We start from the raw sequence: 27,843 nt of genomic DNA, 5'->3' as shown, positions 1-27,843 counted from the left end.
CACTACGCCATCTTGTTTTACCGACGCCATTGATACCTGCTGACTTCGACACCCTTGACTGCATCGTGGCTGGGTGCTCAGCTCGTAAGTCTCACGACGCACCGCCTCATCCCAAGCCTCAGTCGGGGCCACAGACGTCAGCTCCTGCAAGCGGCTCTGTTGCCTGCACCATGATTCGTCAGCACCCTATCAAGCACCGCCTTCATTCCGCATCCCAGCCCTGGTCTCATCGACGCAGCTGAACAACCATCACTGACCCGCTGCCTGCACCGCGCCTTGAGGGCACCGCACGCTGCACCACTATGCTTTGCATCGCGACGGTTGCCACAACAGTCTCGCACATTTTTGGCCAATACAAAAAGGTACTGTTTACGAGTCTGCTGACACTCCGACTGATGCGGTCAGACATTACTGTTTAATACTGTTTTCAGTATCGCTTTAGCACTGGACGGAGCTACCGACTCCAAGGAACTGCATTTTCACTGTTATTCTTTCAAAGTGCATGTTTTTAAGTACTGTATGTTGGATTTTTATTGTTATGGTCTTGTTTTAAATAAATAAAGGATTAGATATTTTTCTAAACTGGTGTGGTGTCTGTTTGTAGTGCTTTCACTGGGTCACCGTTCAGTGCAAATACTTTGCACACTGCCCATGAGATAAGTCTGACTGCTCGTACCAAGCTACCAGTCGGGTGATCAGGGGTTATTTTTATGAGTTTTATCCTGACTAGGAAGAAGGGTCCCTACTTGGACAAAGGTGCAAGCCATTGCCAACTAGAGACCCCCATTTCTAACAATGGCACACCTGCGATACCCTATACGCCACTCTACCTACAGTGACTCTAAAATACTGGAGGCGGGTATACTCCAAGTCTTGCTTTGGTCCCACCATCACAAAGGTAGTGAGGGAATAAGAGGACCGGTTTATGACCCTGCAGTTGACCAAAGGGCAACACCATCTCCAATTACTTAACGGATATTCCCCTAATGCCTCACAAGTCTCCTACCTTCGTCACGCATACATGAACAACTACAAAAGGTTGAAGGGGATATCATACTGGGGGGGGGGGGGACATCAACCCAGTCTGAGACCCGGTAATGGATAAAAACTCTGCATATTACCAGGGCACACAGGTCATGTCTGCACAACTGAAAAGAGAGATAATGGACCTGGGCCTTATCGATGCCTGGTGCTACACTCATCCAGACGCTAGGGCTTGTTCCTTTTATTCCCACCTACATACCTCTTACTCTCAGATTGATTACCTCTTTGTGACACATTCCCTTCGCCACAATCTTGAAAATGCTGAAATATCCAATATCTCCCCATCTGACCACATACATATAGGACTGACATTGCCACCCGCTCCAATATGTACCAGGGCTGCCCTGCAGTGGCATCTACCCGTAGGGCTACTTTGTGATCCTATCGATGTAGAGGAGATGCGCACAGGCATCGCAGGCTACTTTACCCACAACACTGAGCAGGATGTCTCCTTACCTAGGTTGTGGGACATATAAAGCCACCATTCGGGGGTAATAACAGTTGCTATTGCTTGGAACAGAGAGGTATGCTTAGTTGATGAAAAACGGTCAGAGATAAAGACGTTAGAGACCCAAAACAAGGCAACACCCAGTCGGCGCCTCAATAGACAGTTGGCAGTGTTGCAGGGACAGCTGCCAACACGCTAGACAAACAAAATGGAACACTCCCTCTTGGCGCATAAACAAAGAGGGGGGCAACAAAGTAGGTACACTCCCATCACGTGGACTGCGCCAAGCACATGCAAAAGAACATATAACCAAACTCAAGATGTCAACTGGAGGATAAGTGACAACAGGACGTGATAAGAGAAGCACATTTTATAACTATTATCAAGCCCTCTAAGACAGCGAGGAGACCTTGCCCACACTGATAGCAGCATATATGGTGAAGTGTGACTTCAGCCTCAACATGCAGAGCTTTTGGATGCACCTATCTCAGTGAAAGAACTTCGTCTGGTGCTTTTAACGTTGCAAGACTCCTGGACCAGGCGGAATACCTGTCAGTTTCTATAGATTGTTCCTATCTGAGCTGGGTGACCACTGAGTCATCTGTTAAACTCCTTTAGGCATGAAACTGGCCTCATTTCCACGATGGCCAAAGAGATATTGATTATCCCCAAGCCAGGCAAGGACCCACCACTCTGCTCTTCATATTGCCTCACTGCCTTGTTAAATACAGATGCAAAGATATTCACTAAGATCTTGGCCACTGGGTTTGAGCGCTATCTAGCGCATCTGATCGATCCAGACCAGGTCAGCTTCATACGTAACAGACAGAGAGTAGATAATGTTTGTTGGTTATCGCATTTAGTGCAAAAGCCTCTCACAACCAGCCACCTCACTCCCAGCTGTGGTCTCTAGCTTTAAGGTGTTTGGGGCGTAATTGGGCTTTAAAGTAAATATGTCCAAATCAAGCATACTTTACCTCACAGTACCAGCAGCTGATGAATCCCAGCTACAGGCCTGGCCTCATTTCAGTCATGCCCCGATTAGATTGAATACCTGGGCTTGTACCTCAAACCCACGCTTACTACGTAGACAACAGCAAACTGCCCTCCTCTCTGTCGTGCCATCTTGGAGGATCTCCGGAGGTGGAAACGCTTTGTGGTCACGTGGTTGGGGAGGGTTAACTTGGTTAAAATGAACATCTTGCTGTGGGCCCCTTATTTATTTAAGACCCTACCTACCCCAATCCGACAGGATGACATTGCACAATTGCAGCATGACATTGTCACGTTTATATGTTTCATCTCTGCCTGAGTAGCTCGGGAGAGTGAGGCTCCTTGACTCCATATGGACAGAGCTGTTGCTTGTAGACCACTTTGGGACCTAGCTTATATACCCAAATGCATATTTCGCCACCCCTACTGTCCTCAACATCTGGGACAAACTGGCCCTTACAAAGGGATTGACCACCTTCACCTTTCCTAATATTGCATGCAACCTCGTATTTATACCTGGCACTAGCCCCCAATGCTTTTAAGGATTGGACTTTCAACTGTAGGACGCTCCGAGATTTGATGTAGGGACAAATATGAAAACCGTGCAAGGTGGAATACTACTTACCTGATATAGTCAAGACGCAATATGTTCAGCTGAGACATTGGGCCCTCCATCACACTACGTATCTCAAGATCACCCGGTCGTACACTCCTTTTGAAAAATGTGTACGTACACTCCACATCCGCTAATAACCACCCATACCAATTCTAGTTGGATACGCTCTGAAGAGATAAATAATGGGACACCCTGTGGTGAGACATACCAAAAACATACTGCCTTATCTCCCTCAGTGGTATTACATGCCGGTTCACCTTCTATGCTGGGTCCTCTGACCTTTGTTGGAGATGCTGTAATGCTCAGGCAGATTTTTTTCATATTTGGTGGTCATGCACCTCGATCACTACCTTCTGGAAAGAGGTCCTTAGCCACATTAAAGCCACAGTGAGATACCCCCTCCCTACTTCCTATCATATGGTAGTACTAGGGATACATCCTTCAACTCTTAAAGCGATGACTGAATCGATGCTCAGTTGCATGCTTCATGAAGCTTGACAGTTGATTGCATTGTCCTGGAAACAGCCAACCTCGCCCACCTTAGCAGAGTGGTTCACCCGACCATGGCATGTTCTCGTTTTGGTACAACGCTTGCATAATGTAACTAAAACCAACACCAAATTCAAAGCTGTATGGCGTCCCCTCTTTCAATACCTCACCTGCATCGAATTTGCATGCTTTAACCCTACCCATCTTAGAGCATTTCAGTTGTTCCCCCGACTCTTAACGGATGTTTGAGCCTTCATCATGACACCGGCTCCTCACTAGAGAACAGGGATACACCCGCCCCATGTCACGTGACAGACCTATACTGTTATGTCATGATATCCACACAAGCCTGTAGCATGTTTGCAGAAAATTATGTTGCATTTCAACGGATTATTTGCTCTTTGTTTTTCCTTATTCCTCTCTGTTTCTTTCTTTATCATTTCCTCTCATTGCACCTGGATTATGACTGCAATGTCTGGCATGATAACTGCCCTCAACCCCCCTCAAGATGCTTATGTTATAGGAGTCCAGAGGTTGAAACTGATAGAACGATTCAATGGTAGATTCTCTATTACTCATGGGTGCTACACTGTTGTAATAAATACACGTCCGGATTTATTTTTTCTCAATAAAGTGATTCAAACAAAAGCATAAAAATATGATGATGCTTTCTAAATACCATTTGCTCTAGGCTGGTCCTATTGCAGTGGGGCCAAATCAAACTGTTAGGTTTCTGTATAAAGTAGCACAGTCGGCAAAAATGACAGAATGGAATGTAGCTGAGTAATTAACAGTGACTTAGATTAATAAAAGCACTCCACACATTACTTGTTTGTTTTTCAACCGTGATCCCCTAAGTTCGACATATAGGCCAAGACGCAGGTCCCGTGTTCACTGTGTCATAGTGCATTAAGTTGCACCTCACTAATGAAGCCTTACAAGGACGTGGGACTGCTTATGTTCCCACTAGAGACGAGGCATGGCAGTTGGTGCTTCGCATTTTTGTTCTCAAAATGCTATAGATTGCTAAATTTTTTACAAAAAATCAAAATGAATGTAGCTAGCTGCTGATATGCCTAGAAGATCTTCATTTAAAAAATCTGGATGCTTGCTAAACGATATAGTTTGGATTTTTGTAATAAGGTTTTTACCTGTCAACAAACATGGCTCTGTTTGTAAACAGTTATTCACATAACTTTTAACCTTCAAGTTCTTTTTAACTGTTTACCAATCAATCACAACCTTTACGATACAAACCTTAATTATTATTAGAGGTTGTCCAAAACCATAAGAATAATTTAGTTTAATAGAAGAGCTGGTATTTGCTGATCAACAAATACGTAGAAATTCCTCTAAATTTGTACATTTTATGTAGGAGTTATAAAAAAATCCAGCATTTTCATGCTACTAAATACCCGAAAAAATTGTTTTTTAAGCAGGATCATGCCGGAAAAGAGACTTTCGCTCAGTATGGCAAGTTTTCCTTCCCTTTTCCAATGGCAGGATCGAACCATTTAAGCAAAATTACATTTCTCGTGAGAAATCCACTACATTTATCGGTTCTGGCTTAGAGAGCAGTTTTGCTCTGTCGCCAGCCCCACACTTAAAAAAAAAAGATACATACATAGAGAGGCATTGTGACAGCCCTCTCCATTTATTGGTTCCTTCAACTGTCAGGCACATTTTGATTCTGCCCACTACAGCATACAGAATGGTCAGTCCTCCTCGGCTATTGGCTAACAGAGGGCATTATTTTGTTTGCAAAAGCCTTTTCTTTTCATTCCTTTTAATGTTTCAATTTTCTTTTGTCATCCCTGTGTGCTTACAATATGTCTTCGAGTAATAGTAATTTAAAGGCAAATAGTAAATGTTCTTAGTACCATAAAGAACCGTATTTCCCTGTGTTGTGCATTAAAACTATAAAGGTTCTCTATACCTGTCCTAAGTACATCTCTCTATTAGGAAATACCCGTACTGGTCTATTAAAATTAATCCAATGGTTATTTTCTTAAATTTTATATTATTATTTCGAACGTATGGCCACATGTTTCCTTTTTACATTTTGTGTGATATCTGCTTGCAATAAAAAAAGAATTAAAATATATAACCATGGAAATAGCTTGCCAGGACCTGACCTAATGGCTTTACCAGTTCTTGCACTTTTTCTGGGGTACAGCTCAATGACAGATGTATGTGGAGAACATAACAAAGAATCATAGGAAAATGAGAATACACTCGTTCAGAGTGAGATTTTAGGTACGTTATGGCCAATATTCATATCATGCATTGAGAAAGGTTACCTTCATTTGTTGTTTCTTTTGCTTGAGAATGGACCAACAACTTGTAGCCACAGCCTAAAAAGAGAGCACAGAAATCAATCACTGCGAATGTGGAAGAGATCTTGACTAGGAAAACAAGCAGTGAAATACTGAATGGCAACTTCAACAATCATGCTCCCTCCTTTACCGAAACAAGGTATTTTACACTATAAAGAGTTGATCAAAACAAGGTGTTTAATTAATATTTAATTATACGCCTTTATCAGCCCAGATTGGAAACAATTACATCAGCCTTTTCTCTAATTAAATACTGGTGTCTGGCAGGAAAGCAAATGTAGTAGTTGATGACAAAGCTTGCAGACTGTTTTTTACAACTGTACTGTGCAGCAGCAGTTGCTCTTAATTTCCCCTCCAGTTGTGCCAAGATGCGATTCCAAAGCCAGTGCTATAGAGCCAAATGTATCTTTAATGGAAAAATAATATGGGCGAAGTCCATATTTCTGAATTTTAGCGTCAAACTTGGAATAATATACAAAAGTGAGAATCATGTGTCCAAGGAAGGATATAGAAAATAATAATAATAACGTTTAATACACTGCTCTCCGCGTGGCAGCATCCAAATCTACAAACGTTGGGGTGAGAGGAAGACAGGTAGGAATCTAAGAATTTTCCCCTGCACAATGATGAGGGAGTCTGACCTGAATGGGGAGAATCAAGTGACTCTACTGCAGCCTTTGTGACCCCCATGAAACATAACTATAAACCAGACAAGACGGCTGAGAAAAGACCAGTTTCTTGAAACAACTTTCGAAGTTTGAATAAGTGGCAAATTTAGTGGGATTGAGCAATGCATTTTGGAGTTGAACAAGAATTTATGTTATTTTTTACACTGACATGTTTACAAATGTCCTAAAGGTGAACTGGTCTAAAAGTTAAGGGCAGCTTCAAAAATAACTGTGCCTGAGTGGAGACGGGGCTTGCACTTGGAGTTAGACTCCACCATCTTTGCAGAGAAATAACTTTAGATAAGTTTTGCTGAAGGTGGTTAGCTCACTCTACATATATGTATGTTGCAGCGGAGGGAGCACATATTTTACTAAGGACAGCCAAGGCGGAAATTCAGAGGGAGGTGGTAGACAGTATACTTTCAGCAGAAGTAGTAAAATACTACATATTCAGTTCAGGTGCCATTGCAGTACATGGGCCAGATTCCATGCATTTGCATGAGTGTAAAGACATTTGTCACCTACCTTTACACTTATTGTCGAGTACAGAAATAGTTTTTTTTCAAACCAAGCTAATCACTGTAAATGGCTTTGCACTGGCTAGTCAGTAATGAATTGTTGTTAACTAGGGCGAATTGATATAATCGGATACTAGGTAATGTAATAATGCTCTGATTACTTACCCATAATCTTCATTAAATAATTACTACTCTTTCTCTTCACATTGATCATAATACGAGGGCGAGTCATAGTACAACTAGAACACTGAAATCCACAGGTATTAGATTCATAGCATGATCACTCCTGCGAGGTTGCTCTATGTAGACAACACATGAGTATGAGGGTTGCAACAATAGAAAATAAATGTTTAATTCTCTTACCAATCTATGTATTAGAGCAAAACTGCAGTAACATGCAAAAGGGAGTAGGCAGTGGGGGTCAATCACCCACCACAGTTAATGCTTCACTCACATCCACATGAACTTTATCAGGGTCACAGGATCAAATGAAATAGCTTAATTTATACTTATAGTATCAATTAGATATTATGGTAGATTTAAGAGTTGAAGCTATTATATCGTTTAGACAATTCAAACTTTCAACACCTTAAATTGATCATTGTCAATTCCAATACAATAATCACAGTCACAGACAACTGCAATAGCCCTTAAAATAAAATAATAATATATAGCTACTACCTTTTTATTAAGACCAATATCAGGAAGTTCTGTTAAGTAATATCTCAGTATTTGATATTTGATATTTGATATTTATTGACACTTGTAGAGCGCGGCTATCGCTCCGGAAGGAGCATCTTGGCGCTAAGCGATCAGAGAGCCAGCATGGCGAGGAGTGTATCAGATGGCTGCAAGAACTGCTGAGTCGGGCTGAAGGAAAATCCAGGTCTTCAAGAGTTTCCTGAACTGGCTTTCCGAGGGGGCGTGCCTAAGGTTAAAGGGGAGACTGTTCCATGCCTTCGATGCTAGGAATGAAAAAGTTTTTCCCCCTTTTGTTTTTAGTTTTATTCTAGGTACTACAATCAAGTTTGCTTCGGCTGACCTCAAACAGCGCGATGGAATATAGTGCTGAAAGCGTTTGGCTAGATAAAGAGGGCCGGTGTTCCTAGTGGCTTTGAAGACCGTGATAAGGAGTTTAAAAAGGACTCTTTTGTGAAGGGGAAGCCAGTGCAGCGTGTTGAGGGCTGCAGAGGCCGAGGACCTTTTTGGGAGTTTAAGAACTAATCTGGCTGCAGCGTGTTGGACGCTTTGCAATTTCTTTAGCGAAGACTTTTTTATTCCCGCCAGGAGGCCGTTGCAATAATCCAGCCGAGAAAGGATTAGAGCCACCGCGACTGTTTTCCTGGCGGAGATAGGGAGGAAGTCGAAGAATTTTTTCAGCTGTCGAATGAGGTTAAAGCAGCACCCAGCTGTGATGCGTACATGGTCATCGAAACTCAAGGAGGAGTCAAATTGGACAACGAGGCCGAGGAAACCGCACAAGGCGGAACATCAGAATTTTGAGGCCACCAGTCCTTTGGTGAGAAAAGGACGTCTTTGCCCAGTGGAATAATTTCAGTTTTTGCACTGTTGCATTTTAGGTGGTTAAGATTGAGCCAGGAAAAGACTTGGGAGAGGCAGTTCTGGAATCTGAGAGCTGTGTCGGGGTATTTTTTATCAATGGTGACGACAAGCTGAGTGTCGTCAGCGTATGAAGTAACGAGGATGTTGTGGGATTCAATCAATGTTAAGAGGGGGGCCATATATAGATTGAAAAGGAGGGGGCTAAGTATGGATCCTTGGGGCACCCCGGATGTGACGGGTCTTTCGCTGGAAAGAAAAGGTCCAAGCGAGACTGTTTGTGTTCTATGTGATAGAAATGATGTAATCCATGCTAAAGCAGTACCAGACACACCAATCTCACGCATTCTGTTAACAAGGATAGCGTGAGAGATGGTGTCGAATGCCGCGGTCAAGTCGAGTAGGATGAGTACGGCATGTTTTCCGTCATCCTGTAGGAACTTGATGGTGTCTGATAGCTCAATCAGTGCGGTTTCTGTGGAGTGGCCAGGGCGAAAACCCGATTGCTGTGGATGCAAGATGTGGTTGTTTTCCACGAAGGCTTTTAATTCTTCGTGGACCAGCCGCTCGGTGATTTTGCCTAGTACAGGGAGTAGAGAAATGGGGCGCATATTAGTTAAGTCAGTGGGGGATTTATTTTGTTTTTTCAACAAGGGTTTGACTATTGCCTTCTTCCATTCAGCGGGGACAATGCCAGTGCTGAGGGAGTCATTAATAATGGCGTTGATGGAAGGGTTGACGGCTTCAATGAGGTGGTGAAGAATAATCGGAGGGCAGGAGTCAGTGGGTGCTCCTGACTTACAAGTCATAATGGCTTTCTGTGTCTGTAGCAAGGATACCACAGAGAAGTTGTCGAGTGAAGGTAGTGTGGGGCCGGCAACTTGCATATAAATTGAGGGGGGGGGGAAAGTCTCTGTGAATGGTGTTAATTTTGTCAATAAAAAAATCCGCAATTTGATCGCAGAGTGCTTGAGATGGGGGAATTTCCGTTATCAGGGCCTTGGGGTGGGTGAAGGACTTGACTATGTTGAAAATAGTCTGTTGTTTTTGTTTGGCTGCTTCTATAGCTGAGGTAAAAAACTCCCTTTTGGCTATTTTTATGTTGGAGAGGTATTGTTTCCTCTGTAAGATGTAGAGGGATCTCGAAGTATCATCGTATGTTTTCCTCCATTCTCTTTCCAGGACCCTGCATTTGAGGTGACATTCGGCAAGGGTCTGGGTATACCAAGGGGCATTTGGTTTTTTTACGCGACGGGCTGATTTCAGGCTGGTTGGTTTGGAGAAGGATGTGACTATAGTGTCAATCCAGATGTGAAGATTTTTAGAATCTAAAGTTACATCTCTGACAAGAGTGGGAAGAGGGGCAGTGGGCCGGGGACTTAGCATAATACGTTCCGCGACTTTCTTCCAATTAGTCGGGAAGGGTGCGGGAGAGCGCATGGTGTTGGATTGCGCAGAGTGTTGTGTTGCAATGGAAAAGGGGATAAAACAGTGGTCCGTCCATATATGTGGGATAGGGGGCGAGACAGTTAGGGCAGTCAAGTTAGTGCAGATGCCATCCAGCGTGTGGCCGGCCCGGTGAGTGGGGGGTGAAACCAGTTGGGTGAGGCCAAAAGTATCTAAGGAGTGTTGAAAACTCAGCGTGTGGGGGTCTGAAAGGGCTTCGAGATGGAGATTGAAATCACCAAGAAGTGTGAAGGTGGGGTAGTGGGTCAGGAGAGTGGCAAGGGTCTCGTCCAGGGAATCCAGAAATGAAGAGGCATTCCCAGGGGGGCGATAGACGAGTCCACCTGAGAAAGAAGTGGATGGATTGATTTGAATAACAAATCCTATAGCCTCGCAGTGCTTGATAGAGGTCAGGTCAAATGCATGGCACGTGAGGGACGACCTGACGATAATGGCTATACCCCCACCCCTACCCGAGGGTCTATCACGCCTAAGGATGGAATAGTCAGTGGGGAGGGTGGTTGCTAAATCAGGGTTAGATGCGTCATTTAGCCACGTTTCAGTAATGAAGATGGCGTCGAGGCCATGCGACAGTATAAGATCGTGAATATCCTGCGCGTGGCATGTTAGGGATCTGGCATTGATGAGGCCACAGTTGAGAGTGACAGTTTTATGAGGAGGGGGAGGGGAAAGGGGGGAGATTGCGTCAGGAGGTCCTAGAGATGCCCATCTACAGAGGCGGCATGAAAAAGGGCCCCATAGATGATCAGTTAAGAGGTGAGCCTTACAGCTATGGCTGGGGCTGGTCAAGCGTATTTGGAGCAGGGCATCGGAATCATACCTGATAGTGGGAGGATTTAGGACAGGATGGCCCGCACCCTGCGCGATCCTGGCGCGGACGGGCGCAGACGGGCTTGGCTTTGGCGCGGCTTCGGCGCGCATCCGGCGCCCCCGCTGCGCCAGCCCGCTGCGCCGTCTGGTTGCTAAGCACATTTATAGGGAAGTAAGAGGGTGGGAAGGACGGCCCGACTTGAGCGCTGTCCCCACCAGCCTCACACAAGATGGCGCCCACCGCCGCCGAGAAAGGCTAAGAGAAGCGGCTGGGCACGAGCAGATAATGTGTTTCAGGGTGTCAGAGTGCCTAAAAATAATTCCCCTTAGCTTGAAGTCCCCCACAGTTAAAAATAGACGATTTAAAATGTTGTAACAAACGCTCCAGAAACGCTATTTAAATACATAAAACAGAAGTGACATGAAGTACAATTGCTCTGCAGCTCGCAGCCCCAGTTCCCCTCACCAGGGAGAGCTTCTAAAGGCGCTGACAACAGATCGTCAATGAAAACTATGACTATGAAAACAAGCATTGGCAAATCAATAGGTCTGGTATTGTCCGCCATCCTGCTGGCAATTTTTGTTCTTTTATGTTTTTTGCAAAACTTTATTGCTTAGGAAGCTGCCTGGTGTTCCTCAATCTTAAAGTAACATTAAATAAAGGCAAAAATGCGTTTTGAGCTAAAAACACACAGACATATTACATTAGTACTCCCTGACACTAAAGGGAATTTGTGTGTGGATGTGCTCATTGTTAAAGGGCAGCTTGACATAACTCATAGTGGTCAGCCAAAGGTTAAAATAGGCTGGCACAGTGCCCCTTGAAACATGCGTCAGTGGGTTGGAGAAAAACTTGAATGAGACAACCACAAAGGAATGAAGAGTTGAAAACCCACATAAGTAACTATGTCATGCACACAATTTTAATAAAGTCAAAATATCTTGACTAACACAAACCTAAAAAAGCCAATCGTATGCCACTGGCTGCCAGACTATTGTCTTTGAGAAAGAAGGAAAGAAAGAAGACAAAAAGGAAGGAAAGAAAGAAGACAAGAAAGCATGGAACGAAAGAAGGGAAGAAAAAATAAAGTAAATAGCAGTAAAGAAGAACAGAAAGCAAGAAAGACAGCAAGAAAAGTAGGAACGCAAGAAGGCAGGAAAGTGAACAAAACATTAAAAGAAATAATGCAGGAAAAAGGAAAGAGGTAATGAAGGCAAAAAGAAGGAAGAAAGGAAGGATATGTAGATAGAGAGGAGGGAGGGAAGAAAGAAGAAATGAAAGAAGGAAGGAAATGAAAGAAGGAAAAAAGTAAAGAAATAAGATACAAAAGAACAAAAAATGGAAAGAAAATCTAAGAAAGAACAAAAGCAGGAAAGAAAGTAGTAAAGAAAGAAAGAAAGAAAGAAAAATAAAGGACAAATGAATGAAAGGCAGAATCAAAGAAATGGTGAAAAGATTGAATGAAAGAAAGAAGGCAGGGAAGAAGGAAGGAAGGAAATAAAAAAAGAAAGAAGCAAAGAAATAAAGGTGGAAAGATAGATGGAAAGAAAAAAGTAATTGAAGATAGGAAGGAAAGAATGAAGGAAGGAAAGAAAAAGCAAAAAAGAAATAAATAAACAAAAAAACAAAAGTAAAGAAAGAAACAAAATAAATAAAGGCAAGAAAAAAGAAAGAAGATAAAAAGAGGCTATTAAAGAAGGAAAGAAAGAAAGCAAGAGAGAAAGAAAGCAAAAAAAAGAAAGATGGAAAGACAGAAAAAATAAGTAAAGAAAGAAAGGAAGAAGGAAATAAATTAAATAAAGATATTTCAAGTACCACCATAAAGGCTTGGCTTCTTCCAGGGAACAGATATCAAAGAACCACTGGTGACATGGAGTTGTGAATACACATGCTCTGAAGAACTGTCCACTTATTAATTCACATGTAGGATATTGAAGCGGGTTGCGTGGTGCATACATATGAAAATGAGGAGCTTAATACAAAAATGTTTCAGATGGACGCCATCTGTTATGCTATGAAACACCAAAAGCCTGAAGGAATTTATAACTGCATTGGCAGTAGACCGAAACCAATAAAAAGGTGGAATGTGGCCAGCGCTGGCTTCTAGTAAAAAGCGTCCTGCTTTCACCTCAGGCTCTAAACAAAAAGGCAACACCTGAACACCATACTACTCAAGATACAAACTTGGCTTAATACCAACCACTTAAAGTTGAACCCCAACAAAACTGAAGTACTACTTTTCTCCCCTAAATACAACCCTCTACTAACCCAAGATTGGCTCAAGAATTTGGACACCCTAAATTGTTCTCAAACACTATCCAACTCAGTAAAGTCCTTGGGCATCACCCTGGACAAAATCATGTCAATGACGGACCACATCAACAGCTCAGCCAAAGGAGCGAGTTTGGTTCAGGGGGCTGGAAATGGCTCATAACGTAATACATTTGGAACTGAAGGAGAAGGATAGGCAGCGGCTGATGCGTACATGATGGCAGTATGGCTAACAACAAGCAGCAACAAACTGTTGTAACAACCCCCCACCCACACGAGGCTATGAAAGGCCCAGTGCAGACCCTGCAATCTAACCCCAATCCAGATTAAAACAACAATATAATAAGAAACGTGGTTGTGTGTAGCACTTGGGAGTGGCAACGCTAAGGTGGCCACCCATGCACACAGGGTCAATGAACACTTTTTCCGATGGGCTCTTGTGAAAATCTAAAATAAGAACTGAGATAGCATGTGAACGTGTCTACATGGATATTGAAAATAAAGGCTGTAGGTGGCTCAAGCAGGAAGGCAATAATGTAGAAGGAAGATACTGCCTTCAGCCTGTAGGTTAGAGGTCAGCCCTGGCGCTAGAGTGTATGGCCGGAGGGGATCTGTCCTGAGTGGAGCGGTGAGACGATGGTCAGTTACTTCAGTATTGCTGGCAAAACATTTGGACCACAGCTGGAGTGTCAAAGAAATGTGGCTTACCATCTACCCTGCCCCATGGGCATGCTGGTAGACATACCATAGCAGAGTCCCAGTTTCCGGAGAGTGGCCTTGAAATCAGCAAATTTCCGGTAAAACTCCTGGACCACAGCTGTGAAATCGTGGAACACGGAGATGGTGATGCCCTGCCACTGTAATGGGTCATGTTTACGGGCCAGTCTCAGGGTGACATTACAGTCTCTAACTTTGAGGAGGCGACCTCATATGGGTTAGTGGGGGGGGGGAGGAGGGGGGCAGGATCGGGTTAAGAAGTTTTTCATTTCACTCCAGACGCTTCATAGCTTGCGTGGCCCCTTGTCTAGGTAGGATAGGACACCCTCCACTCAGCAGGTTCCAGTTGGTTGTCATGGTGGTCAAGATGTTCACCCATTAAATCTAGTTGTATGGCAAGGGTGTCATAGCAGCCATCAATGGCACAAAGTTAGCCCGAAGATCGGCCAAAACTGCATCTGCACCTGCCAGTTGCATTGGTCCGGAGTCGCCAAAGTCTGCCATGAGCCATGGTCAGTGGTTGCATGGATTCCGAGGCTTTTGGCCACTGGAAGTTGAGACGTTACTGTTTCAGATCTTCCTGCAGTGCAGAGCTGTACGCGGGGGTCCCCTAGGAGTCGAGGAGAAAAGCCAAGGAGATGAAGGATGGCACCAGGCGTGGCGAAGGTGTGATTAGATCCATCACAGATGGCATTACGAAATGAAGACCCAAGCCCACAGCAGCGGAGGAGTCTTCTTGGTAGTGACTGTCCCGCTGGAGGGAGGACGGAGCAGACAGTGCAGGTATAGATGCCAGAATGTGTGTCCTCTACTACGGTCGGTTCAGAGTTCAAAATACTAGTGCCAGCAATTGTTCCGGACGCTGCAGGGGGCTATGCAGAGGTGCAGAGGCATCATGTAGTGGTGCAGGGGCCAGTGAGCAGGAAGGAGCACTGGGCCCGAGACTGGGGTATCAGCAGCGGCCTGGCCAGAGTGGGCTGCACAGTCGTATCAGCTGGCCAGCAAGCAAATCGGAGTAGGCACTGTTACCGAGGCTAGCAGTAGGACAAATGTGCTGCAGGAAGGAGATGATGAAAGCAGATTGTTGCCAATTCCCTCATGTGCTGGGTGCGTCTCACAATGGCCCACAGGGTGTTGAAGTCGGATCAGATAGCAGTCTCGTAGAGGCTAGAAAATAACCAACAAACTGGGAAAAGGACCCTAATGGTGCCGCCTGGTAAGCAGGGTAGAGGAGAATGCCGGCTGGCAAAAGGATGTAGCTGGTGTCAGGCAGATGCACAGTCAATGTCCCCAAATGAAGTGAGAAATATGCAGGCTGAACTGAAGAGATGTGATGGGGGAGGAGTGTGGAAGTGGCAAGGGAGGCAACATGGTCGGCCCTGCAATGCCGGCTACTGGCTCCCCAGGCTCACCCACGGCACCTGTCGCAGAGGGGTCTGGGGCAAGACCTCAGGCCAACCGTTAACTCTGAGAAGCAGGGCGGTGTAGACAACAGCACCTCCTCCACTCCTCGTCCGATTTACCACTGTGGGGGTCACAGATGCAGCCCATGATGTTGAAGTAGGGCCTAGGCTTGCTGCCTTAAAAGATGGATGGAGCACCAGCTATGTCACGGACGGTTAGGCAATCGACTCTGCTGATGCTGGTAGGTGGCTGTGGAATGCCTTACGCGGGCCACAGCGTGTTTGAGGCTGGTTTGGCAGGACGGAGTTCGGGGCACCCATGATAAGCACAGGAATGTTCCCCATAGTCCTGGCCCATAACATTCAGGGATATATCACCAGGCCTTCCCTGCAGCATACTCCCGGGCCAGCAGCTGTTATGTTGGCATAGGCCACAGTTGGTTGTAGTCAGCGTATCGTCACTGGCCAAAGCTCTATGCTCCCCTGAGTCCCTCTCTGCTTGAGCAAGAATGCCTGCCCATGATGTCTGGGGGGATGCACACTGCATATGGAGTCGGATGGTCACTAGGTGCTCTAATAGGTCTGATGATATCGCTGTGTCTGCCGGAGTTTCATCAAGTCGGTCAGCAGATTGGCTAAGTCCCTCAGGGATTGGACATTTAAAGACTAAGACTCCACAGAGTGAAATTAACTGTTAAAAAAAATTTGAGGGTGACACGCGACCCTAAAGAATCAGTGCTTGTATAATATGAGGCTGATGCAGATTTACAGTCAGTATCACAAAGCTGAAGACTCCGCGAAAGAGGGTGCCAATGGATTTGCCTCAGTGTTCATATTGTGCTTGTGTCTGGATATTAGTTCTCATATTCAGGAAAGTGTCATGTGTTGGAAGACAAAATCCCTGGAAGAGATCTTGAAGTTTGTGAAATACTGTAGTGACTGTTTTGATAGGAATCGGAGAAAAAGTAAGGAAAATGTAATTGTAGTGCAGACAAAGTATTTCCAGAAAGGCGGTAAGAATGGTTCACATATGTTAGATCCCAGTTTCAACATGCAAAAAAATCTATCCACCTTTCCACTTTTGTGAGAATCTTGGGCAATGGAAACAAGAGTACAAATGAGTTGCATATGGTTCCAAAAATCAGACAGAACAGGAATCCAATGAAACAGACTGTCTTTGCAGTCAGTAGTCCAAGCTCAGCTGGCCTGTGAGCAGAATATGCAGAATCAAAGACCGTTAGTTCAATTGAAACTTCCCTTTAGTCCCAATGATGCATCATAATATGAAAACAAAAGGCAGCTGTTTCTACAGAATCCTGGTTTCCAGCAAAATATTTTAGTAATTAGAAATAATTCCCTTCAAACTGCAACAAAGCTCAGGTTTCCTAACCAACCGTGTCAGACACAGCCATAAGGACAGTGCCGGGATGGAACACTAAGGGGTGGGGGTTTGGGGGGGGGGGGGGGGGGAGGATTGTATGCATAGTGCAGGTCTAGAGGTATACCAGAATGGTCCATACGTAGATAGTGAGGCGAATGGCCTCACAGCATTATACTGGATGGATACAGGTGCTAACAGCTTTAAGGTTAAACCGAAGGAGACTATGAACCTACTCCTCTTGGGAAAAGAGGTCCAACTTGTAGGGAGGGATCTCCAATAAACAGATAGCTAATAAGGTGTCAGCAAAGACCCCTGTAAAAATTGGCTACATAGAGAAGGACATCAGTTCATAATATGTGACAAGACCTGTTAATTTGTTAGGTCATGATATTTTGAAAAAAAACATTTATTGCACACAGGATGGAGTGGCAATTTAACGACAGGACACAAACTTACATTTTAAATTAAAAAGCTGTGTCAAAATTGACTTTGGTCAGACTACTCTATATTCTATAAAATACCCCATATAAAATACCTAAGTCTGTGTTCCAGGGTATATATAGCGAGCTGCGTAGGCTTTTGTGGGACAGAGGCTGCTCAAGATTTGCACTCTAAGTTAGAAAGAGGTATATATATATGAGGGAGGTCTGGAAGTATCAGACACTAGAAAATATTACTAGGCCTCCCAATTGACAGTGGTGAAGGATTGGGCATAAATGGATCGCAAGGACCCAGCCTTTCGAGGAGACCATTGGGCTATGGGAAAGAGGGGCTATCTAGCAACACTCTACTGTAGAGGAAGGGAAAAACAGCTTCCACCACACGCACAGACAGTGGTGAAGGCCTGGCAGGAAACCTCCAAACACTTAGGACGGGAAGAGATGTTGACGTGGAGGACTCATCTATGGGACAGCGATCTGATGCGTGAGCTGGAGGCCTTGTCAGGATTTAAAAACTGGGAACTGTTGGGGATAGAAAGCCTGGTCGATACCTGGAGGGGACAGTCACAGGTAAAGTTTGAAACTCCACAAAAAGAATATGAATTGGTGGGCTTGGAAAGATGCAAATATCTCCAACTGGGTCATACCCTACTCCAACATATCAGAGAAGGGGAAACCCTGCCAGAATACTCACCACTAGAGGACAGATTGTAGATCAACCCAGTGAGGACCAAGGCAACCTCTGTAAAATATAAAAAAAAATCATATACAACTCACCTAACCCAATAGATCCCCTGTGTGGAACCTGGGAGATGGAACTAGGATACCTAGAAGATTACAATTGGGAGGAAGCAGTGCAGAGCCCAAGGGAGGTAGCTATTAGGGACCAGCTGCACATCCTACATAGATCGTATGCTTCTAGAACAGTGCTAAATAGACTGGCTCATGGGATGTCTAGGTATTGTGCGAGGGGATGTGGGGAGGTTGGCTCCTTTTTTCATATAATTTGGGAGTGTAGATACATACATAATTATTGGAAGGCAGTGAATCGAACCATGCCAGAGATCACCAACTTAGAGATTGCATTGGAGCCACAATGGCTACTGCTGTATGACAGGCGAGACAAAATGGCCCAAATATACACTAATATGGCTCAAAATAGCGCCAGTTGTGGCAAAAAGAAACATAGCCAGAATGTGGGGGTCAAACCGAACACCATCAATTCATTTTTCTTTATAAGGATAGCCAGTAGGTCTTTGTTTTCACATTTTAAAATAGGGTAATGATGTGGGGTCAAAACCCATTGGGCTATATAGAGAGTCCCTTGATTGCCTCCCAAATTCTGAAGAAAGAATTTAAGAATTTGCATCTGCCTTGTAATTAACAGCTGGTGCAGTATCTTGATGATCTACTGTCAGACAAAAAAAGAAGCTTGCAAGCTTGACACAATAGCATTGTTGATTCACCTTGCACAAAATGTCAAAGTGTTCCTAGCATTACTACATTATTGCCAAAAAGAAGTTGTTTACTTGGGTCACACAATTGAGATACAAGTGAAACAGGTGTCTACAGAACGAGCCTCTGTGATTCTGAAAATAATCTACCAAAAACCTAAAAAAGGAGTGAGGGTATTTTTGGGACTGGTTGGCTACTGTTATCTGTGGATTCCAAACTTTTAATTAATTGACAAGCCTTACAGAGGTTTATCCACAGTGATATGGTGCGTTGGTACAATAAATGCCTTCCTTGAGCTCAGGCAGCTATGTACTGCACCCACTTTTGGAATGCCTATTTTCACAAAGATTTTTATTTGTTTTGTTATGAGATAGAAGGGCCCTCACTTTCAGTATTCACTGAGAAACACGTAGGACCAAAGTGGCCAGTAGCCCACTTTCTGCTACATTAGATAAATTAGTCCCCAGATTCAAATTAACAAGAATGGGAGGTTGCTCCTTCTCTTGTCTCGGCCCCAAAATCTGAAATTATCTTCCTGTGTCTTTGAAAAATGACTCGCTGAGCTTTCGAAGAAATCTTAAAACCTGGCTTTTTTAGCAGTAAATGTGCTTTTAACCACTCGCTTTGTAGCAACTTGTGTGCTAGGCGCCGGGAAACCCTTTTTGGGTATCTGCGTGCATTACAAATTTAATTTAATAATAATAATAATAGTCACTAATCTTCCCACGTATTACTTCAACCTGTCTTGCCATTCTGAAAAGTGAAGAGATTTTGTTAACTTCACATTCAGTTGAGATTTTGCAGACTCGTACTCAAACTCAGCCGCTTGAAAAAGTATGAATACATTCTTGAGGCTAAGAACATTTCAGCTACACATTGGAATAAACTGCATCCAGCCACACTTCTGCAAATGTCTGATGGGGAAGATGATGATGATGAGACAATAAATGTGACCTTGACTTCATTGAAGTGACAGAATTGTGAAACAAACTAAGACCAGACATTGAAACGGCACCACTCAAAGTGGCTGATTTTATTTTATTTGTAGATGGTCTTGACTGAGAGATCATCAAGGAACATTGATGTTTGCACAATAGCATATATTGTTGAAGCATCATACTTGCGTAACAAGTAGTAGAATTATTGCCATTACAAGATTATGCAAAATAGCCAATGGATTGAGCATTACCACCTACACCGATAGCCAATATGGTTTTGGCATGGTGTACGACAGCTGTGGTCACAAAGGTGATTTATGACATCTTCAGGCACTCCCATTAAGAATGTGGTTTCTGCTTAATGCACTGCAAGTACTAAGAGAAGTTACAGTTGTGAAATGTACAGCATAACAGAGTGGAGATGGCTTGCTTACACTAGACAACCAATATATAGACTAAGGGAATCATTATGATGCCTGGCGGTTGGACCACGGGCTACTATTGCGGCAGTCAAAAGACCATCCGATGAGCATGCGATAGTCCGACAGCCGTATTAGTACATGACCACCGGGCTGGCGGTCCCACAGCGGCAACATGGCTCCTCCATTTAGACAGGCCAGGGCAGATGCCACCATGGTGCAATACCTTCTGCATGTCCGTGCACCATGTGCCATGCACCATGATGGCACAAGTCACACAGTGCTCGGAAGTGAGTGGTGCACTACCTGTGCCCATAGGGCCACTTTTCAGTAGCCTGCAATGGCAAAAGGGCCTGTGTGGGACCCCTCACGCACCTTTACGACAACCTTTTCATGGCAGGGTACCTCCCATTAAAAGGCTGTCAGAAAGGGATATCATAATCCCGACTGTGGTGCCTGCCTCGGCACCGCTACCATTTTAGGATGCTGCTCCGCCCGCCTCACTGTTGCGATCTGTGATCCTGAAGGATTAGGGTCCAACCACTGGTATCATATTACGTTGGTCAAACCAAATGGATGTTGGTGGTCGGACCGCCACCGATGGCCTGCCGGTGACCCAACCGCCCGATCTCAGAAGCCAGGACTAAGTTGCAAAATACAATGCTCATATGTCTAGTACATTAAAAGCAAATGAAGATTACGACTTTCAGAAGGAAATATTACATTGATTCTTGTCAACATCAATACAGACTTTAGAAAAACTGAAAAAATGGCAAAATAATGTGTCTGAGGACTGGACTATTGCAAAGGATTGACTGATAATACACACTTTATTTCTCACCAGGTGATGTTGAACCCACGCTCGGCAAGTGAAAAACCCTGCTATGACCAGGTGATTGGATCATGGAGAAGTGCATTCGGAAGAGCCTGGCCCAGAGGTGGCATGGACCCTTCCAGATGATACATGTGATAAATACTGTTGTGAAGCGTGCAGGCTTGCCACTGTGAATCCACAAATCTTGCATGAAGAGAGTAAAAACGGCAGATGAAGTAGTGGCACCAACCATGGATTCACAGTGCCAAACTAGACTTTGATACATGAATCCAGAGGGGATGGAGAAGAGATTGTGCAATCACTAGAAGAATGAACAGTACAGCCTCAAACTCAAGAAGATCAGAAAGAAAACATTTGAATTGCAAAATCCCCCAAACCAAATCAAGCTGTTCCAGTTGAAAACTGCATAGTTCAAGTGGCAAGTGGAGATGAAGATGCAGCAGATGTCATTAAGTGGGTCTGAACAGAAAAACTAGATCCATTATGGATGTCCTGTGCACATGAGAGAGAGCAATACAGCCTCAAAACAAGAACACAATTTTGAAACTGTGGAAGAGGAGACAGAAAAGGAGTCATAACCAACTGCAATGGATTTGAAAGAAAGGGTTAGAGCAAGAATTGATCATAAGATCCACAAAATTAAGAGTACCACAGAAGAAGTTCTCAACACCTGAATGGTCACTTCAATCCAGAACGAAATTGACTTGAAAGCCTATCAGTTATATCTATAAATGTAGTGTGAAGTGAAAGCTGGAGACAATCATCACAGAATAGGTTTTGATGAAGTGAAAAAGAGAAGAACAGAGATTATATATTTAAAACAGTGGCAATATTATTTTTAGTTTGCATCAGATTCATTTTGTATTTTAGGTATCCAGTCGAAGGTAGTAGGATTCTCATTAACTTTCTCTTCAATTGAACTTACTGGTGACATATGAACATTTGAGGTTTTTGAAGTATTTATGATGTACCATAACTAGTAGTTCAGTTGTTTGATACATTGTTGTAGAAGTATAGCCAAAAATAAAAACAACTTGTGTCGAGTTAAAAATACTTTTAACAATTTACATATTAATCATTTTGATAGGTAATCTGTTTAGCAGTTAGATAGGTTTCTCTTACATCTGAGGTGGAATTGCATATTAGTAATACTCATTATCAGGATAAAATGTTAAATCAAAGAGATATTTCGAAGGAGGATTTTAGTGAGCAAGTTTGTTAAGTTAATATTTAGTCATTATGAACATTTCAAATTGTTTTCTGATTATACTTGCCAAATTCGGTCGCAGAGGGGACTCGCTACAATCAACGTACCCTTGCATACAGACTATCCATTAGCATGCTCCAATTGATTCTTCATGGTCAAGACTTCTTGGAAATGAATTATGTTAATGTTGATCTTCCATTACAGAAACATCTCAAGTTTAGGGAGATGGGTTCCACTACAGAAAGTATTTGACCAATAACATTATCTAATAAAAACCCAACAATGAGAAGAGTGTGTGTAGATGTTTGCAGATGATGTTATGGTAACAATTGAAAACCTTGCACATTTAGTAGTTTCTCAACCAGAAGAATTGGCAACATTCAGACAAAGATCTGGATTTAAAAATAATATATATATATATATATATATAAAAATCAGAGGTGCTCCTACGTCACCCAGCAGTGAATCAAATGCAACAAATTCATGGACTACTCCCTGTCAAATTGGAGGTAAATGAAAAGTGGAATCTATGTCACTTCCCCAGGCTAGGTAGGGTATCCATTATTAAAATTAATATTCTGCCACAAATATTCTGCCACAAATTCTCTATTTAGTCCATAAGCTTTCTACGAGGAAACAAAGAGAGGGTGTTAACCAACTGTACTCTTTAATGAGTATTTAAATCTGGTCATACAGGAAGCCAAGAATTGTAGTAAAATATACTTATAGATTAGCATCTAAGATAGGCTTAGCTATACCACATGTGCAAACATATCACTGTGCTCCCCTATTACTTTATTTAGTGGAGTGGGGGGAGACTGAAACAATTATGTGGCATAGAACATTCAATAGCAACTGTACCAACATGGCAATTACCATGGATAGCCCAGATTTTAATAGCTGGGCTTATTTTCTTCCCCCATTACATGAGCTATGCTGGTGGGATGGGATGAGGTGGCAACCCAGAAGGGTCTCACATAGTTTCCCTCTTCTTTATGCTCATCTGTTTTACTTCAAGTTTCTACCCAGCCATAAATAAGCTGGCTTTTGTACAATGTAGGGACAATAAATGGTTGGTTCCCTCTATCAAAATGATCTAAGTAAGCAATCTGATTAACTTAAATACTAATATAGGCTACCAGATAGTGAACACTTGCAGTCTTTTAGGTTAACAAGTGAGGTCTCGAATCCAAAATGAAAAAAGGGGCTGCTAGCCCACTACCTAATCTCAAGAAGTGCTACAAAACGCACACTACAGCAAGCATATGATTCAACCATATACAGGGCTCGATAACTGTACTCGACCGCTCGCAAATGCGAGTGAATTTCTTCAAGGGCGAGCCAGTTTTCAGGCCTACTTGACCGGCCTGGCGAGTGATATCTGCCGCTGCAGTGCCAGGTGCCAATTTGTGGGCCGAGTGCAAATGATGTCAGGTAGAGTACAAAAGTCTACTTACTCGACCTGCAGGTCAAGTAAGATTTTTTAGATTTGTTGAGCCCTGATATATGAACTACTATTGAAAGCCCAAGCTACACCTACGATACTAGCACAAAAGAGGTGGGAAAGGGAACTGGGTAGAGTACTATCGGACAAAGAATGGGGCAAGATATTTGATAAAGCACTGGTATTAGCCAGAGGTTGTAAAATACATGAAACACAAAAACTAAATGAAACAGTTGACAGCGTCTTTTGAAACAAAGATGGACAGAGACCCAGGAGCAATACTGCTGGTAATTCTGTCACCATGGGGGAGGTTATATAAATCAATCAAGGGGCAAACTGGTTATCATACCCTTAATAGCAGTGGCATAGTCTATAACGGTGAAATGAGCTGCCCAGTCTCCCATCATGGGAGGAGACAATCAATAGACTTGGAGACATTTTAGCTATGAAAAGCATACCACAACATACAGACACAAGAATATAAGACCCATGCCCTAGACTGGGCACCTTATATCATTATTCTCTCCTTACAGCAAATTTCACTAACCGGTAATATTAGAATATAACAAATGTTTCCATATTATCGCTCTACGACACACATTTCCAATGAGACGTTAGCTAATTAATAAAGAAACGACTCATCTCTGATTTGCCACTAAACTACCCACACCAAAGTCAAAATAGGAAATGCAGGGTTTCGGGGGGCACTTGGAAGGTTTTTCTTCTCTTAGTCTTCATCAATCTTAGCACGTTGCTGGCCAGTGGATGTAGGAGGGGGTTTATGTAATAAAAAACCAACAAAAATATTTGACACTAAATTTCTTTCAATTGGTAAGATTTATAGGACGTTCCAGAGGAGAAACACTCCCCACCCTTGTCCTGTCAAGATTAGCACATGATAAATGGCTGCAGGATTTCTCAAGAAGTTATTTAGTTCATAAACATTTATAAGGAGCATCATTTTACCACAAAATTATTTCCATGTCTTCCAAACCATAAGGTGACATTTTTATCAAGCCATGTTGTAATAAATCAGAGCTATTTGACCAGATGAAAAGATGACAATTAGTCTGTCTGAATGTCTTCATAGAGATTTCTATTGAGAACCATTTATTGTTTATGCCAACACACTTTGAACAACCCGATGTAAAATATCCTGTCAAAATTAACCATTGTTTAAAAAAAGTAAAATTCATGGTAAGGGAGATGGTGTTTTCAGAAGCATTGTCTTGAAATAAAACAAAGGCTGCCATAAAGGTGCATGTCATGAGAGCTCGTTATTCAAAAACCCTATCATGCCTTATGTCTAGGTGCTGTGGGGGGTAACAATACTGCTTGAAGGTCACCCTCATGTGCCATGCATGGAACAGGTATGGACAATTATTAATTATGATATTTTCAGAGCTTTCAAACTTTTCAGGGGATAGTGGCTCGTCAAATGGTGCAAGTGTTTTTTGTGCTCTGAGCAAAGTGTTATTTTTTTTTTATTGGCTAGTTTAGTCTCCAAGAATTAGCAGCTGGTGTCTGACCGATCGCTTCAGTAGCATTATCATCAGCATGTCACGGTGTGTTGAACACTCACTCCTGGCAAATATGGTGATATTAACAGCATGAGTTTTAATCCAGACAAGAAACATTCAACTCTCATGAGGCAGATATTGGTAATATTCATACAACTATAAATTAGAGTGTACACACCTGCTATTTATAGCACTTAGAATGGACAGTCGTGTGGTATGAAGCAGTAAAAAACAAGTTATGCAGTACATCTTCCTTTTCCTCCACTTCTTTTCCCACACTGAGATTTTGTAGAGATTTGACTCTAAAGAATGATACTTTCCACACTTTGCTGTTGCTTTGTGAGATCACCAAACATGACACTTATATTAGGCTGACCACTGTTGTTTATTCATAGCCATGTCATTGTAGCTGCAGGCATTAACCATACCACACAAAACAATAGAAAAATCGCAAGGGGGAACCTGTTGATGTCGGATCCTTTCAGATTGTCAGATGATGTAACATTTATTTAGCTTTAGCATCTAAACACTCATTTAATAAAATCTTCACTTGAAGTGTCTGCCTATGAATTAGTTTACTGACAGTGTTGAATTCAAGTTTTTAGGTGTCCTTTAACTGACAACTAGTGATGGCTCACAATAATTATTAGTCTTTAAGAATTAAAAGGGTCAAGCGGCAATCTGAGTACTGGGTGCCTTTGTGCCAACATACAATGCTTCAAGAGTTGTTCCGTTTAGGTGTCCTGGAGAGCTGCCTGCTCCGCAAGTTTAATGGAGCCAATTCAACAACTAGTTGATGAGTGAAAGACTGCAAGCAGTTGGGGGGAGTAACGCGAGAGGAGCACAGAAGCACATGAGATGGAGTGCAACACAAATCCCAGCCTGGACAGTATCCCACACTATACCAAGTTCCACTGGACATACAATAAAAGCCAATAAATCTGAATCCCAGCATTCAATGTATTCCGGAGGAATATTCAGGAGGATCCATTTGAAAGTTCAAAGGTCCATCTTTGGGTCAGGTTTCTTGCCATTCCCATCCGAAGTTTGAGAATAATAGGGTTATGGTCTGATCACATTTTACGATACGTTTGCATACTTGCATTTGGTATTAAGCTACAAGACATCAGAAAATAGTCTAATCTTGTATAATAGTCCCCTCGTGTCCCAGCAGCTCTGCCAAGAGCCTGGCCGGCATTGCTAGAGAATGTACTGTCCATGATTACCCAGATCAAGGAAGTCATGGCAAAGTGTTGTGGTCAATCCATTGCTCCTCTTCTATCACCTGAGGCTTTGAAAGTGGCTATTGCAGTAGTAATTATGTCCCACATGCAAACTCCTTGTATTTGGTCTCCTTGTAACTTCTTTAAACAAACTACAAATCATTCAAACTACAAGAACTACCATAAACTGTAAACTGCATAGACACACACATATCTCTCCTGACTTAATGATGCTTTACTGGCTTCCCATAAAACAGCTTGTAGTATTTACAAATCCATTCATGACCAGGCTCCAGCCTTTATAGAACATAGAATTAAGAGATATGTTCCAACTCTCTCCCTAAAAGGTAAGCAACCCCTGATAGTTGGCTCATTGGGAGTGTGTGTGTGTGGTGTTCTGCCTCCAGGTCAGCAACCTAAAGAAAAGAAACAGCAACAGCAAAGAAAATGGAGACATTTAAGGGTGTCCCAGAAATGCTTGTGCTTTTACCTCTGAGGTAAAAACATGACGTTTAGACTTCTGAAGTGCTTGGTATAGTAAAAAGCCCTTACAGTTTTTGTCATGAAACAGTTTTATGAATTGCCGGGGTCTCCATTTTCTCTCAACTGAAATATGAAAAAGTCAAGTCTGACAAAGAATATCCCCAGCTTCTCTTTTTGACTCAGGACAAACATCTTTAAATATCATTTGTTGGAGTGAAAATAGAAAAATAAAAAACAGCATCATCCTAGGTTGCCCGGTTAAATCAGTTGTTGAGCAGGACATTTGCATCATGATTAAAATGAATGTGTGTGCTCACTATATTTCATGATCATAGTTGTAATCACTCATTTCTGGGAAGGCTGTTAGGAACAAGAACATCTTAAATCAGTGATGTAAAATACTGAGGTTATCCCAGCACTGCCGTATTTGAAAATCTTCTTATCTCACACTGTATATCTACAATGTGTTTGTCTTGGTCGGCAATCTGTTCCTTAGTTTGCATAATAATGGTCTTCAGGCTTACAGTTCAGTCCTACCCTCTGCGATCCAATCTGCATTGCTTGTGCAAGTTTTAGATAGCTTAAGGATTGCATCCTTAAAGCTTCCTGATTGCAGCCCATCCTTTTTGGCTATCAAGATATGATACTTCTCTATTGGCCATAATCCCCTAATAAATGACTTCAAATGTCCATGGCAGCTCTTGATCTATGCTATCATGAGAATAGGCTAGAGGCATTTGTTTCTGGGAAGTGAGGTGGGTATCTGTATAATCCCATGTAAGAGTGAAGAGGTATATATTGATAAATCACCATCTTAGTTTGTTTCTGAATTGTGATCTCTGGGTTAGTAGTGCTCTAGGAGGATACACAGCCATTATCTGACACATGAGTTGCTATTCAGAATATTCAGAAGATATGTCTGAAATGAGAAAAATCTCTCCGTCAAATCGTGATCTTTTATGGTTCCAGTACATGTTTTTGGGATTCTTGACATGCCATTTTAGAGGGCTTAGTGGAGATAAATGGGGTGCAGTTGTCAGAGCCTGCTTTGTTCCCCCCTGCAGAAATTGTAGACTTCTGTTTATGATTGTCTTGGTCTAGGTTTCCATTGTCTCCTTTGTTTTGTTCGTCACTGCCAATTTCTGCTTGAATTGTAG

At 42.8% G+C, this 27,843-nt stretch overlaps 1 protein-coding gene across 1 annotated transcript in view; it reads right to left on the bottom strand.

Moving 5' to 3' along the window:
* MIGA1 (mitoguardin 1) overlaps positions 1–27,843 on the bottom strand; it is a 725,941-nt gene that overhangs the window by 91,594 nt on the left and 606,504 nt on the right. Inside the window, exon 14 of the mRNA XM_086936331.1 lies at positions 5,891–5,944. Coding sequence (XP_086792457.1) covers positions 5,891–5,944 — 54 coding nt within the window. The remainder of the gene's footprint in view (positions 1–5,890; positions 5,945–27,843) is intronic.

Source organism: Lissotriton vulgaris, chromosome 1_1 (assembly GCF_964263255.1).
Source record: "Lissotriton vulgaris chromosome 1_1, aLisVul1.2, whole genome shotgun sequence".
NCBI lineage: Eukaryota > Metazoa > Chordata > Amphibia > Caudata > Salamandridae > Lissotriton > Lissotriton vulgaris.
The sequence above is the reverse complement of the archived record's forward strand: the minus strand, read 5'-3'. Positions and strand labels throughout refer to the sequence as shown.